At 41.7% G+C, this 16312-nt stretch overlaps 1 protein-coding gene across 1 annotated transcript in view; it reads left to right on the forward strand.

Annotated features, from left to right (window-relative positions):
• The first annotated feature begins 382 nt into the window (after nucleotides 1-382).
• rusc1 (RUN and SH3 domain containing 1) overlaps nucleotides 383-16312 on the forward strand; it is a 39813-nt gene continuing 23883 nt past the window's right edge. The window contains exons 1-2 of the mRNA XM_062029644.1: nucleotides 383-483; nucleotides 2787-5909. Of these exons, the coding sequence (XP_061885628.1) occupies nucleotides 2900-5909 (3010 nt within the window). The 5' untranslated portion in view covers nucleotides 383-483; nucleotides 2787-2899. The remainder of the gene's footprint in view (nucleotides 484-2786; nucleotides 5910-16312) is intronic.

Below are 16312 nucleotides of genomic sequence, written 5' to 3' on the forward strand. Positions count from 1 at the left end.
TTTTCTGACTTATATGTATTCTGTTTTTTTTTTTTTATCTCAAGTACCCCCTTTGAGTGTCGGTAAGTGATTTAACTGATTTGAAAACGTGATATGGGAGAAAAAAAGAGAAGAAAAAAAGATAGATTATGTTTAAAAAATAGAAATAAAAAATTCCAAAAAAAAAGGTCGTCTATTCGGTACATTACGGTAATCTGGGAGCGTTTTAAATAAAAAATAAAAAAGTACGACTTGAATGAGATGTGTTGATGACGTCAGCGATGACGTTGCGTCTCCGCGCCCCCTTGCAGCGTCGGACACGTGACTCCCCCCCCGCCTCTCCTGCTCCTCTTTCTCTTTTTTTTCCGGTTCGTTACAACTCGGCTCTCCTTCGGAGGCGCTCGGGAGATGCTGGTGACGGCGGTGTTCACGTCCGGGGAGAGAGGCACCGTGACGCGGACTCGGGGACGACGAGATGGCGCGCTCCTTCCCGCACCGACAAACGTGAGTCCGGTACTTTATTATCATGTTTTTTTTTCAAATGCGTTGTGTAGGTATATAAATACCCGGATGCTCGTCGCTTGTGTCCATCCACCGTCTCGCGCCAATCCCAATTGGCCTACTTCCTCAAATGGCCACCTTTTTTTATTTTTATTTTACAGCCATTGTGCTTTGAGCTGACGTTATTTACGAGTATAATAGCCGGGCAAAAATCGGACAGGCCTTCCTATCAGGGCGATGCGGATGGTACCCCTTCTCTCCTTCCTCATCCTCATCGTCCTCCCATCCCCTCCCAGTCTCCATCACATAGGATCGATACATGCAGGCTGAATACTGTAGATATATGACATCATTCACAAAAAAGCTTGCTTGTGTTATCAAAGTCATAGAAAAGGGGGGGGGGAAGCCAAAGAAAAAGGTGATTGATATTCTAGTGCTGTGAAGGGCAAGCACAGTGCAGGAATGAGCAATAGCGTTTTGTCATGCGGCCTCGCTTGTCCGATTATTCCTGCTCCACTTCTCCCTTAAAGAGACATTCTTTTTTTTTTTTTTTTTTTTTAAAGCATGCCGGAAGCATGGTGAGGGGGATGCATGCACAGACTGGCAGCTGTAAAGTGAGGAACAGATGACGATGAGCAACATTGCCGATTCATTGCGTTGATAGGAATTGTTTAAAGGGACTTCAACACTAAAGGGTGTCCAAACTGCGGCCCAAGGGTGATTTCCGGCTCACAGCTCGTTTTTATTTTATAGATAGATCGATAGATGGTACTTTATTGATTCCTTCAGGAGAGTTCCCTCAGGAAAATTACAATTCCAGCAGCAGTGTACAGAATTGAGATCGAATTTAAAAAGTAAATAATGAGGGTATAAATGGAAACAAAATAGAAAAATATTACAATAACAATAAAAATAAAAAGCAACAATGAGAATAAAAATATAACAGTAAATTAAGAATATAACAAGAGAAACTAGGCAGTAGTGACCATGTTATGAAAAAGTATCGCACTGTTATTGTTTTGCATCCCCTGTCATCCTAGCACCCCCCAGAGAGGAGTTGTACAGTTATACTGCATATTCGCTCCGTGAGTCAAGTAAGGCTCCACTTTTCCAAAAATGTATGAGCTCGATGCTAATATGCATTAGCGTTGCTATTGACATGCATTAACTAGCATTAGCGATTTTACATGGCGATTTCAACGCCTCCAAATTTGTTAGTGAAAACTACAAGTTAAAGTTCAGTTAAAGTACCACTGATAGTCACACACACACACTAGGTGTGGTGAAATTACCCTCTGCATTTGACCCATCCCCTTGTACCACCCCCTGGGAGGTGAGGGGAGCAGTGAGCAGCAGCGGTGGCCGCGCTCGGGAATCATTTTGGTGATTTAACCCCCAATTCCCACCCTTGATGCTGAGTGCCAAGCAGGGAGGTAATGGGTCCCATTTTTATAGTCTTTGGTGTGACTCGGCCGGGGTTTGAACTCACGACCTACCGATCTCGGGGCGGACACTCCAACCACAAGGCCACTGAGCAGGGCCTTGCAGGGAAACCTGCGAAACAGGGGATTTTATAATAAAATATATAATAAAATCCCCTGAAGAGCAGGGAAATATATATATATATATATATATAATATATATATATATATATATATATATATATATATATATATATATATATATATATATATATATATATATATATATATATATACATATTCGAGCGCTATGATGTCACATTATCAATGGGAAAATGCATTTTTAAACAATATGATTTGCCTGAGCTGCTAGGAGACAAAGAGAGTAACAAGCGGGTAGAAAATGGATTAGAAAGGACATCTTTAAAATAGTAATACTAAAATAAAATTAAAATATTTTAACTTGGGACTTCCCGCGGGCATGAATTTGGATGCTGGCGGGCCGGATCCGGCCCACGGGCCGTAGTTTGGGGACCACTGAGTTATGTAGTTGGCTCTGTATGTAGTATTGGATCAATCGATACTTAAATTTGTAGTATCGGCCACATCGACTACTGAGTAGTTTTTTGGGGGGTTTTCGTCCCGGTTATGCTTCCCAAAAACTGCTGTAAAAATTAAAATGTTCTACTTAAAAAAAAATTAAACACTGATTCTGCCTATCAAGTTTTAATTATATTTTGGTATTTTGTCCATTTTATATGTTTCCTTCCATGAAACACTAACTTAAAAAAAAGTACACAATGTATTGCGATAATGTCCTAAAACTGTATTTATGACATTGAATCTATGTATATAATCAATGTTGTGTCTCTTTTGTTGTTTCAGGTTCTAGGCGTTCAGTCCAAGATGTGATCATCACACTGCGTCATCATTCAGCTCAGTTTCTATAGCAACCCAATATCAGACTTTCATAGTTTCAAAAAACTCTCATTCCCACAATGCAGTCCTCCGGTTGCTCCTCTCAGCCTGCCAAGCCACGGCGTTTTGATGTCAGCAGGCGGACCGCTACTTTAGCTGCACCAAGATCTCGTGGTGTTCAAAAGGAGGATAAAAACATGAATACCATCTCTTCACCCTCTCCTCGACGGGTGACCAGAGCTCCCGTCGCTCTCCCCAGAACCAGGCCGGCGGTGCAGCCTCGAGCACCAATCAGCCAAAGCCGATTTGGAGCTCAAAAAGCTTGCGCTGCCACCTCCAAACCAGCTAAACCCAAACCCAAGAGCGTCCGTGCGTCTGTGGCAAGCAAGATCGCCCCAACTCTTCCACCACCTCCCGCGGTTCTCCCCCTCGACCCCAACTGCAACGAGCCAAGCCTGCCATGTCTCTGCTGCGACGGGCGCTCGCCGCAGGACAACAACAGCATGTTCAACCATAACCACAACAACAACAACACCGTTTCTCTCAGGCATCAACTGCAGCTTCCTCCGCCGCCTCCGGCCGTCGCAACTTCGAGGCAAGAAAGGACGGGGACCAAGGAGTTTCCCCCTCAGGTGGAGGCCCCCAAACTGGAGCCTGCTCCCCAGCCTGCCGCCGTGGATGAAAATAAATCAGACATGGACGATAAGAAAGATGTCAAATCAGAAGAAGAGGACGATGAAAGCAGCAGTGGTGACATTGACATTGATGACGAGGATGACGGTGATTGCGATGACGACGACGACGACGATGATACCCTGGTGCCCTCATGCTGTGACTGCCCGCCATCTCTCTTGGAGTTCTCGCTCTCCTCTTCTACCTCGTCCTCCTCTACTTCTATTAGCTCCTGCTCCGATCTGGAGTCTGACTGTGCAGAACAATACACCCCCCAAAACCAATCAGTCAAGGTCTTGTCTCCTGAATGTCATCCGCCCGCACGGTCACTCCCCGCCTTACCTCTTGGCCGTGGCCCCTACTCTTTTACGTCACACACCCCCATTTCATCCCCAGATGAGGGCTACCCCTCCGCCCTGGACACTCCTTCTCCAGACTACTTGGGAGTTAAAGGCGATCCCGAAGTCACCAAGCTGGGTTTGCTCGACTTCCTAGAATCGGTCGGAGAGTTTGGGAAAATGGAACGCTTCAGCCAGGTGATCCAAGTGGCTCGCTGGGATTTAGAGGGTGAGCAGAACTGGGATGTCTTACGGGATCGGTTAGATCACCTGGATCGCTTGGAGAAGGTCAACAGGGAGGTCAAACTGGCCTACATCTCCAGACTACATGAGAAGGGATTGGATCTTGGAGATCTCGAAGAGCGGGACCTCTCCGATTTGATGGATGAAATGGGCAACATTGACATCGGCTGGAAGTTGTATAAAACCCGAGGAGGGTTTATGGGAGAATCTCAGGAGTTCTCTGATGCAGGGGTTGACCTTACCGCTCCATCGGACAGCGATGATCCTCTCGCTCCGGACTCCCTCAGCCCTTCCCCTGCTGAGCCGCCACCTCGACCCCCGAAACCTCCGGCACGTCACGCCAGTGTCAACTCCGACCTCCACACCTACATCAATATCAGCCGGGAGACCACCTCCATGGCCGTTACCACCTCTCCTACCTTGACCACCTTCTCCCCCAACTCTTCCTCTCCCACATTTACCACCTTTCGTTGCGAGAAATCCTTGCCTTTGTCGCCACCGTCCATCCCTCCCCTCCCTCTCTCTAAACCAGTCCCTTACCTTACTCTTTACACCGCTTCCTCCCCGTCAGTACCCACCCCGACTCCTCCCATTCCCCCACCCCGAAGGCGACATCTCGCTAGGAAGGAGGCGCAGCGCCTTGCTGCCCTTCAAGCCGAACAAGAAAAGACCCCCCTGTCCTTACCGCCTCCTACTACCCGCCCCCCTCCTTTGCCTCCTCCGCCCATTATCTCCTCCTCTCTGCCTCCTCTAAGTGTACCTCCACCTGCCCTGCCTCCTCCACCTTCCTTCCATGCTCTGGATGTGGAGATCCGAAAGCTCCTGATGCTTGCAGGGTTGACCCAGGCCGAACTCCTCAAACTGAGCCCGGAGCTCGGCGACTGCGTTGGGTCATTAGAGGAAGAGGTCTGCGGAGAGCCAGTTGAGTTCAGGCTAAGAGAAGAATACGGCAAAGATGGATGGAGCAGCAAAAGCAAACTGGCGAGGACTCAAGAGTCAGTTTTTCCAGAGGAAGTAAAGATGGAAGCCCAGAGAACCACCTCATTCTCTGGCATGGCACGAAGAAGGAAGAATAACAGTATTCTGACATCAGACACTTACTACAGCACCATCTTCAGTAATATGCAAGAAACTAAAGCTAATAACTTTGAGTCTGGTCAAAATGCAGCCAAGGGACTCACTTCACCTGCCCCTCCTCCTCCACCTCGCCCACTGCCCCCAGTACCCCCAAGTGTGCCATCCCTCAAAGCCAGCACTCTCCAGGCTAACTCTGCACAGCCTGAGCGCTTTGATTGGCTCATAGCATTCACCCCCGATGCAGCCGCCCCGCCACAGCCCCCCGAAATAAAAAAACCTCAGGTAGAGACGGCAAAAAAGAGCCCCACAGCACCAAAGGTCACTAGCTTCAAAGAGCTGCGCTACCGCAACAAGAGCGCCGCCCCTGCAACTAGGGTTATCATGGAGCCGGACCCCGACCCCACGGTCATCACCCCTGACCCCGACATACTGTACAACCTGAAGTGGAGGCGGGAGAAGGAGGGCAGCGGGGGCAGTCAGTGGGAGTACACCTCGCAGGCTCAGGCCCTGCTCATGCAGCCACCTCCGGCCCTCACCTCCATGGCGGCGCTGAAGGAAATGCTCCAGAGGGCCGACCAGGAGAGCGGGAAAAGAAGCGACAAAACTGGCGGTTCGGTCAGCGACAGCAGCCTGTGGACGATGAGCAGGGAGTGGGAGCGGGAAGATATGAAGAGGGAGGAGAAAGAACGGCGGGAAGAAGACGAGGCAGATGTTCGAGGACAAGCCGACGGAGGGAGGACTCTTGAATCAAGAACCACTGGTGAGAAGCCATTTTATGATGATGCTATTTTCAAGTATGTGTTAACAACGGTGGGGGACAAGGTAGGGCTATGATGATCTGATATGTGGACCACCTACACCATACCCGTCAACCTTCTCGATTTTTCTGGGAAACTCACGTATTTGGCTTTTCCTCCTGTTCTCGTACATTTCTCATATTTTAACTTTGATAACTCTACGGGTATACAGCCGGAGAAGCTCAGCTTTCGGTCCGCTTGGCAACACTTGGTTAACACTCAAACGCTCCAGATATACAACACTAGGCTTACCTCGGAGGTTTTCGTCCTAAAATTCTAAGACAAATATGCTCAATGGTTTTTGTCTAATGTTACTAAGCCAAAGAGGAAATTGTAATGAACTTAAATTGCGATAACAGACCTAAATCATTTACTTATACCCAAAATAAATTCTCATGACAAGGTTGTCTACAAATTGTGCTACTAACAAAACACTCTAATTGATCATGCTAAACAATTACAAGTAGAGATGTCCGATAATATCGGCCTACCAATATTATCGGCCGATAAATGTTTTAAAATGTAATATCGGAAATTATCGGTATCGTTTTTTTTATTATCGGTATCAGGTTGTTTTTTTTTTGTTGTTTCTTTTTTTATTAAATCAACATAAAAAACACAAGATACACTTACAGATAGTGCACCAACCCAAAATACCTCCCTCCCCCCGCCCCCATTTACACTCATTCACACAAAAGGGTTGTTTCTTTCTGTTAATAATATTCTGGTTCCTACATTATATATCAATATATAACAATGCAGTCTGCAAGGAATACAGTCCGTAAGCACACATGATTGTGCGTGCTGCTGGTCCACTAATAGTACTAACCTTTAACAGTTAATTTTACTCATTTTCATTAATTACTAGTTTCTATGTAACTGTTTTTATATTTCTTTACTTTATTTTTTATTCAAGAAAATGATTTTAATTTATTTATCTAATTTGATTTTATTAATGTTTTTAAAAAGGACCTTATCTTCACCAAACCTGGTTGTCCAAATTAGGCATAATAATGTGTTAATTCCACGACTGTATATATCGGTATCGGTTGATATCGGTATCGGTAATTAAGAGTTGGACAATATCGGAATATCGGATATCGGCAGAAAAGCCATTATCAGACATCCCTAATTACAAGTACAGTGTAGATGCTCCTCAGATTGGAGGTTGTACAAACCAAAACTAGACATTGCTTGCATATTTACTTGGGACTTTGGAGACATAAGACGAATAGGTTAAAGTGTTATTGTTTTGTATTTTTTTTTTTTTTTACTTAAGGCAATTTGTTGACATGGTTATCTGCCATTTGTGCCTTTTTTCATTCGGATTCTTCATTTGGATATGTATACTTTTAGCTAAAGGAGCATCTGCTCTAAATTTGTTGTATGTCTTGACTACAATGACATCTAAAAAACCCTATCTTCCAAAAGTACAGAATCCTTTTAAAAAATCCTGAATTCAGGCGGTGATCCGGCCCCCCAGAAAAAACTAATTACTTGTTACTTATCCGACGTGTGACATTTCCTGAACGTTTTCATCAAAATAAAGTTTTTAACTATCGGCAGCTAACAATCAACTAAAAAAAATTATTGGTAATATCTTGGCTAATACTGCCATCTTTTATTTTGAGACTTACTGTGCACTGGGACAGCACTGCTTACCGAATTCGGTACTATTATACACACAAAAAAATACTGGGTTATTTTTATTATCCAATTAATGAGTTGCTAGTGTTGGGTTCGATTTTGGAGTTATTTTTATGAATAGCAATCCATTTTTTGGGTTATAAGGTTATTATTTTAACTCAATTTCTGGGTTTTCTAAATGATTAACCATTTTTGGGTTGTTTTTCAACAAGTAACAAATTTTGGGTGATATGTTTTTTTTTTAATTAAAAAGTTACTTTTTTCTTGAAGGGAATTTTATTGTGGATTAATCTCATTAACATTATTTACAATCACCCAACATTGAGTTAGCATAACTCAATTTTTGGGTTAAATAATTCAACCCAATAGTTTGGTTGGGAATAACCAAACTATCAAGCAGCCACTTTTTAGTAATAAGAAGAACATGGTGACCGGGAATTGATAAGTTGTCAACGTAGACAGGTTGTCAACACAACTGGGGAACAATTTAAGTGGATTTAACTGTATTAAAAATATTATAAAGGAATAGTTATACTATTTTTTTCCACTGATAAAATGCTAATGATGCTAAGTCAGCATTGCGATAATCCATTTTTGAGAGTCTATAAACTTACTTAGTAGGGGTTTCTCTATTTATTATTTATACCACAATGTGGTACAGTTCCGATTTCAAATAGAAAAAAACCAAAGCAGATGAAAGTGTAGATTATTTTTAATGGACAGCATGCAGCAGAGCGAGCAAGATGGAAGATGAGCAGGAGTCAGAAAAAAATGATAGTTTAACGATTGGTGACTCCACAATGTAAGAGGTAACCGTGTGAGATATGAAGGGATAAAAGTCATTATGAGGAGAATATTGGACACGTTCCAGACAGTTTTCCAAGTCTCTGGTTATTAAAGTGTGATGTCATCGCTGCCGTGCTTAATTATTCATTCCAAAGTCCTCTGAGCTTCTTTTCTCTTTCGCCCAACTCACTTACCTCTTTTTCCCCATCGCAATATATATCCTGGCACATCTAAATTGCTCTTAGTGATTTTAAAGCCCGTCACCTTTGGGAGGTCTAAACGGTGTTTTTCCTCGTTCTGTCTACCCTGCCTCCCCTTTCCCAAGAGTGGCTCACAAATAGCTCCGATCAGGTTTCATAACTCATGTGCTGCTGTTGGAACTGAAGACAAACAAAAGCTGACCAAAATAAATATTTGTTTATTTCAAACTACGTGTCTTTTGACCACAATAAACAATGAGCTATTCACAATTACAACCTTAATATCCCTTATATATATATTACATTGGCATTTATCAAACAGGCGCCAATCTAAAGTTTTTTAGGTGTGTTTACACCGTAAGAGTATTATGCACAGTCGTGGTCAAAAGTTTACATACACTTGTAAAGAGCATAATGTCATGGCTGTCTTGAGTTTCCAATAATTTCTACAACTCTTATTTTTTGTGATACAGTGATAGGAAAACATACTTGTTTGTCACAAAAAACAAAATTGGTTCTTTTATGAATTTATTATGGGTCTACTGAAAATGTGAGCAAATCTGCTGGGTCAAAAGTATACATACAGCAATGTTAATATTTGCTTACATGTTCCTTGGCAAGTTTCACTGCAATAAGACGCTTTTGGTAGCCATCCACAAGCTTCTGGTTGAATTTTTGACCACTCCTCTTGACAAAATTGGTGCTGTTCAGCTAAATTTGTTGGTTTTCTGACATGGACTTGTTTCTTCAGCATTCACCACACGTTTAAGTCAGGACTTTGGGAAGGCCATTCTAAAATATGAACACAGAACTTTCCTCCAGAAGGTCTTATTTTTGTCCATGTGATGTCAGATGAAACAAAAATTGAGCTGTTTGGCCACAATACCCAGCAATATGTTTGGAGGAGAAAATGTGAGGCCTTTTAATGGTGGTGGTAGTATTATGCTCTGGGCTTGTTTTGCTGCCAATGGAACTGGTGCTATACAGAAAGTAAATGGGACAATGAAAAATGAGGATTACCTCCAAATTCTTCAAGACAACCTAAAATCATCAGCCCGGAGGTTGGGTCTTAGGCGCAGTTGGGTGTTTCAACGGGACGATGACCCCAAACACACGTCAAAAGTGGTAAAGGAATGGCTAAATCAGGCTAGAATTAAGGTTTTTGAATGACTTTCCCAAAGTCCTGACTTAAAAGTGTGGACAATGCTGAAGAAACAAATCCATGTCAGAAAACCAACGCATTTAGCTGAACTGCACCAATTCTGTCTAGAGGAGTGGTCAAAATTTCAACCAGAAGCTTGTGAATGGCTACCAAAAGCGCCTTATTGCAGTGAAACTTGCCAAGGGACATGTAAGCAAATATTAACATTGCTGTATGTATACTTTTGACCCAGCAGATTTGCTCACATTTTCAGTAGACCCATAATAAATTCATAAAAGAACCAAACTTCATGAATGTTTTATTGTGACCAACAAGTATGTGCTCCAATCACTCTATCACAAAAAAATAAGAGTTGTAGAAATTATTGGAAACTCAAGACAGCCATGACATTATGTTCTTTACAAGTGTATGTAAACTTTTGACCACGACTGTCCGAAAAACAGGAAGTGTTGTCTGTCTTAATGTTGTTGTTTTTTTTGGTTTTTTTAATCGGACAACTGAACACACACACAACTTATATTGACGAGATACAAAACAAATCAAAAAACTTCCAAAACACTTCAACATTACAGACATTCCCAGGGTTGAGCGAGCAACATCTTTATGCAAACAAATACTGTTAAAAAGAGTAAGAGACAATACAAAAATATGAAACAAATTAAAAAATACAGATACAAATACAAAAAAAATTATCCTGCAATAAAGACAATAGTTTAAGGGCTTTTCTATTTTTAACCATATTCCAATATTTTATTAATAAATTGAAATCATTAATCCAATGGGAGAATTTGGGTTTCACTGTCCGTAATCGACTTTTATGTATGAAGAGTTTAGCTTGCAACATAATAATATTGATAATAATTTCTAGGTTGCGATCTTTCATAAATATACCAAATTTAATCTATTCTCTATTAAATGGGGACATTTCTATACCTTTGTCTTTCATTGAAAATATTAAATCATATTTATTTAACTTTAGGTAATATATCTTGTCCTTATTGTCCCTATGTCTACATTTGTAAACTGTTTTAGTATTGTTGTCCTCAAGATAACGGTTGAAAAGGAGGTATTATTGAACTTCTAGCTTATTTTTATTTCTTTTTACCATACTAAACACAATATTCTTAACTATTTGAGCTATTATGCCAATAAATACCGTAGCTTTTAAAAAGAAGTCCCAACATCCAAAACCCCAAGTAAAGCATTTACGGTGTGTGTACATCTTTAAGAGTGGTAGGGGCGGGGCTTATAACGTCCAATCACAAGCAAGAAGTGTAAAAAAAACAGGAAGTGTTGTCCATTGTAACCCTAAACCGGAGTCCAAACGAGGTACTTTCAGCCTCTTTTCTTTCTCTTTTCTCTTAATACCACAAGTAACTGTGTAGAAATTGTGGCGCTCTTCACCCAGGTTCTGCAGTGACTGGTAATTATATTTTACGCAATTAAGTTAAAAACTTTACTATCCGAGTAACGACTGACTCGGCGTGTCAAAAACGAGTAAAATGACGAAATAAATGCAAACAAATTAAAGAGGACGGGGAGGTAATGATATAAATCATTACATGTCATTAAATTGTGTAAATGAACAAAGTAGGTTCGTTCTGGTGTTTGTTGACGTTCATTCGCCAATTATAGTCTTGGAAAGTGTAACCGGAAGTTGTCGAGTCACTGTTAAATGACAAGTGGATTACGTCATTTCCGGTCGCGCCAATAAAAATGGTACAGTATGATAAACATTTAAATTAAAATAAAAAATATTTCCATATAGACATGTCTTGTAAAAACGGTTTTAGTGATGTAAGTATATTTTGTGATAAATAATAAGAAAGTTACGGATTTTTAAAACCGGTGAAAATGCACTAATTTCTTCAATGCAAAGTCAATAGGCTCAGCATTCCTAGGTGTGACCTTTTTGTTAAAAATGTAATTACTATATTAATATTTACCCCATTTTAAGAATGCCAGTATCATTGGAAAGCTTGCTAAACAAATAAACAGTTACATGTTTTTTTAATCAAATTCACAAAATTATCGTTGGAAGTGACAGAAAATTTCGACGTGGGATTCACAAAACAAACGGGCGTGTACTCGGCGGTTTCCAAAAAAAATCTGTGTCCGAATCGATCAATTTAAAATATATTTGGCAGACTCACAGATAAATGTACCTACCTCTACCTCTTAAAGCTCGTCGAGAGAATGCCAAGAGTGTGCAAAGCAGTAATCAGAGGAACGGGTGGCTATTTTAAAGAAATTTGGATATAAAATAGGTTAATAGGCTCAGGATTTTAGGTGTGACCTTTTTGTTAAAAATGTCATTACTATCTTAATCCATCCATCCATTTTCTACCGCTTTTCCCTTTATATTTACCCCATTTTAAGAATGTCAGTATCATTGGAAACCTTGCTAAACAAATACACAGAAAAAATTGGTTTTACAGTTGCATGTTTTTTTAAATCAAATTCACAAAATTATCGTTGGAAGCGACAGAAAATTTTGATTTAGGATGCACAAAACAAACAGGCGCGTCGGTTTCCAAAAAAAATCTGTGTCCGAATCGATCAATTTAAAATATATTTGCCAGACTCACAGATAAATGTACAACTTATATTATAATAGGGATTCCAATGAACATTTTACTCACCGTCAATTTTCTGCAGGGAATTTTTGTTGAGTGTAAACTCGCCAACTTTTGCCAGGCCATGTCCACACGGACAGGGATAGTTTAAAAAACGCATATCCGCACGCAAGTGTGGTTTCAAAACCGTCTCTGTCTCCACAGAAAACGCATACACCTGCTGTCATGCACGTTTTGTCCAATCAAAAGCCTGGAAAAGCAACACAAGTTTACTTGGTGGCATTACACCTCTGTTATTATGTTAATTTTGATACACTAGACGTGTGCATTATCTTTAGTGCCAGCCCACACTTACACAGAGCCCGGGAATATTATGAATCTTTTTTAAGGGCCTAAAGCGCGCATACGCTGAAACCCAATACTTGCGGAATTATAACATGTTTAACTTGTGAAGATTATTACTAAAATCAGCGCACATTAACAAGTAGCCAAAGAAACCTCCTAAATCCTACTCAGTGGCCTAGTGGTTAGAATGTCCGCCCTGAGATCGGTAGGTCGTGAGTTCAAACCCGGGCCGAGTCATACCAAAGACTATAAAAATGGGACCCATTACCTCCCTGCTTGGCACTCAGCATCAAGGGTTGGAATTGGGGGTTAAATCACCAAAAATGATTCCCGGGCACGGCCACCGCTGCTGCTCACTGCTCCCCTCACCTCCCAGGGGGTGAACAAGGGGATGGGTCAAATGCGGGGGACAAATTTCACCACACCTAGTGTGTGTGACAATCATTGGTACTTTAACTTTTTAACTGAATGTTTAAGTGCCTAGTGCATGTGCCGCTGCAAAACTCCTGAATAATAATGCATTTAATCATCAATATAGGGATATATTATTACACGTGCGATGAAGTGTACATTGTTTTTAACATCAGTACACACTAACAAGGCACAATGACACAATATTTTACTGCATGTGTCAGCAGACTAAATTAGGAGCCTTTGTTTGTTTACTTACTACTAAAAGAGAAGTTGTCTTGTATGATTACTATTTTATTTAAGGACAAACTTGCAATAGGAAACATATGTTTAATGGACCGTAAGATTTTTTGTTAAAATAAAGCCAATAATGCAATTTTTTGTGGTACCCTTTATTTAGAAAAGTATCGCAAAGTATCGAAATACATTTTGGTACCGGTACTGGTACCAAAATATTGGTATCGGGACAACACTAGTACAAGCTTACGCTGAACTGAGAGTTTTGGAACTCTTCACCCTGGCCAGCGTTTGCGAAAGTGTGCGTTTTTAAGGACAAAAGTATGCGTTTGCGTGTTGACAAACAGAGGTAAGTATGCGTTTATTAGGTTCGTGTTTGTGTGGACATGACCTTAGAGCAGGTCTGGGCAATTATTTTGACTCGGGGGCCAAATTTAGAGACAAAAATGTGTCTGGGGGCCGGTAGATCTATTTTTAGGAAAACTAATACAAAACCTCACAATAAAGTCTGATTGAATGCTAAAAATGTTATGACAGACTGCATTAAAAACGGAATTTTAAATTTTTCTATGAAATATAAAACCCTGAATATTGAGAATATATGAACGTCACACCCCCTCTCAATCGACATATTTTACAATCAAGCCAAATGCAACAAACACAGCGAAATATGAACGCGGAGGGTAAAAAAACAAAAAACATCTACAATCTGATATATGAGATATATCACTAAGCTTTAGAACTTTCTTGTTAAAATCTCCTTCTGCGTCTGTCCCTGGCACCCACATTTCAGGCTGGCCGCTCTGGAAACACTCTGTGGAAACGCTCCCCACCCACACTGCTTGGTGCCTCGTCTGACCTGCTGTGACGCAGATTACCATAGTCACTAGTAGGGTTGTACGGTATATGGGTATTAGTATAGTACCGCGATACTAATGAATCATATTCGGTACCATACCGCCTCTGAAAAGTACCGGTCCGCCACACCCTAAGATTTTTTGTTAAAATAAAGCCAATAATGCAATTTTTTCCGGTACCGTTTATTTAGAAAAGTCCCGAAAAGTATCGAAATAATATTGGCATCGGGACAACACTAGTCACTAAAATATCATGCAAAAGCGCAGATTCCAACCATTGAAATATATTGTATAGTTGAAGACTTATGGTCATTAGAAAACATCACCGCACATCATAATGGCAGCTACAGTTTCCATCTTAAAGATCTAAAAAAATTATTTGGGAATGTCTGGCGGGCCAGACTGAAAAGCTTAACGGGCCGCATGTGGCCCCCGGGCCTTAATTTGCCCAGGTCTGCCATAGAGCTTGGGCGTGAATAGTTTGTCCAATCGGAAAATTTTTATATTTTGAGAAAACTAGGGTACGTATCCTAGTTTTCTCAAAATATACAAATATATATATAGTATAGTGGTGATGAAAACAACGCGAACGCTACTCATGATGGCACGATCGAACGTGAAACGCTCTGAGACCACCGCGGAGATCCAGCGAAAGGCGAATACACTCATACCTACTCAAAATTAAATGTTTTTAATTAATCATTTACCTCCATACAACAATGAATGTGTTGTAACTGTTTATATGATGTATTGCTTCAGTGTTGTGTGTTTATATGCTGAAGAATGTAATTGTTTTCTCTCAACAGACACTAACATTCTCTGCATTTCTCTCTCCTTCCCATTTATTTGCCACATTTTCGACGTGTCTTCTATCCAATCCCATTCCATCGTTTGACCACCCCCGTCGCCTGCACCTTTCCAATAATCAGTTTCCTCCCCCCCGCTGTCCCTCACCCAGCCCCCCCAGCCCTACTTCCTGCACACTGCTCCTTCTAACGGTCACCCAGGTCGCTTCCATATCAATGCCCGACCAAACGCTCATGCGGGCAGAGAGTCTTTAGACTCGCGGTGGGCCCGAGCTGACTTTGACTTAGATTCTGTGTTCAGCAATGACCCAAGGGCCGGTTTTGACGCTCAATACCGTGATCTTAAGCAAAACGCAGCAGCATTCTATTTGAATGACTACAGAATCCATGACAGTTGGGATTCTCCGACTAATTCGGACTCCCTGTACTGCAGTGACAAGGCGGGCTTTGCAGTCCCGAATGCCGCACCGGGCTGCACCACGCCATATAGGAACGTAGATGTCATGATGACTTATTCATGCAACCCAAAGAAGCAAACAGACCATAGCACTAACAAGATCAGGGCCTCCAAAGAGCTTCCCCCTCTGCCCACCTACTACCTGCACCGCTCCAAGAACTGCCCACTGCATGGGGGCTCCCCTCCCCGACTCTCCCCCGTAGGAGCCCTCTCCCCTCCCCAGCGCTCGGGGGCAGGCTCCGACCTCAGCTCGCCACTTTTCCCCCGCTCGCACACACTCCCCGCCCTTGTCGCTCCCCTTTACTACCCTCACCTTTACCCCCCTGTGCCCCCCTGTGCGCCCCCGCGTCCCCCAAAACTCTACCAGGCTTCACGGCAGCCTCGCCTGGCCAGTAAGATCTCCATTTCTCTTCTTCTTCACTTTGTCTGGCTTTCTCTTTTATTGCTTTGTCTTGATTTCTTACATTCTGTGAGAAAGAATATTAATGTATTTCATCTGGCACATACAGCCGTGGTCAAAAGTTTACATACACTTGTAAAGAACATAATGTCATGGCTGTCTTTTTGAGTTTCCAATAAAACATTTTTAAGAAAAACGTGGTTCGACGAAAACCGAGGCGCCGCTTGATAAGAAACGCTAAAGCTATACATAATGCAACTGTAATAAATTTTACCCCATCCTTTTATGATGGGTTTTCATGGAAATTGATACAGAATTCTATGGTTAAAGCGCAAAAAGAAGCGCTATATAATAAAACTTGTAAATTATCATCGTCCCAAGCGTAAAAAAGGGACTCTTACTGTGTCCCTGGGAGGTGTGTCTTTTCACAAGCAGCTGAGCTACCGTTAGTCTCTAATGTGGATTCAACTCATTGCCTCTGT

Source organism: Entelurus aequoreus, linkage group LG20 (genome assembly GCF_033978785.1).
Source record: "Entelurus aequoreus isolate RoL-2023_Sb linkage group LG20, RoL_Eaeq_v1.1, whole genome shotgun sequence".
Classification (NCBI taxonomy): domain Eukaryota; kingdom Metazoa; phylum Chordata; class Actinopteri; order Syngnathiformes; family Syngnathidae; genus Entelurus; species Entelurus aequoreus.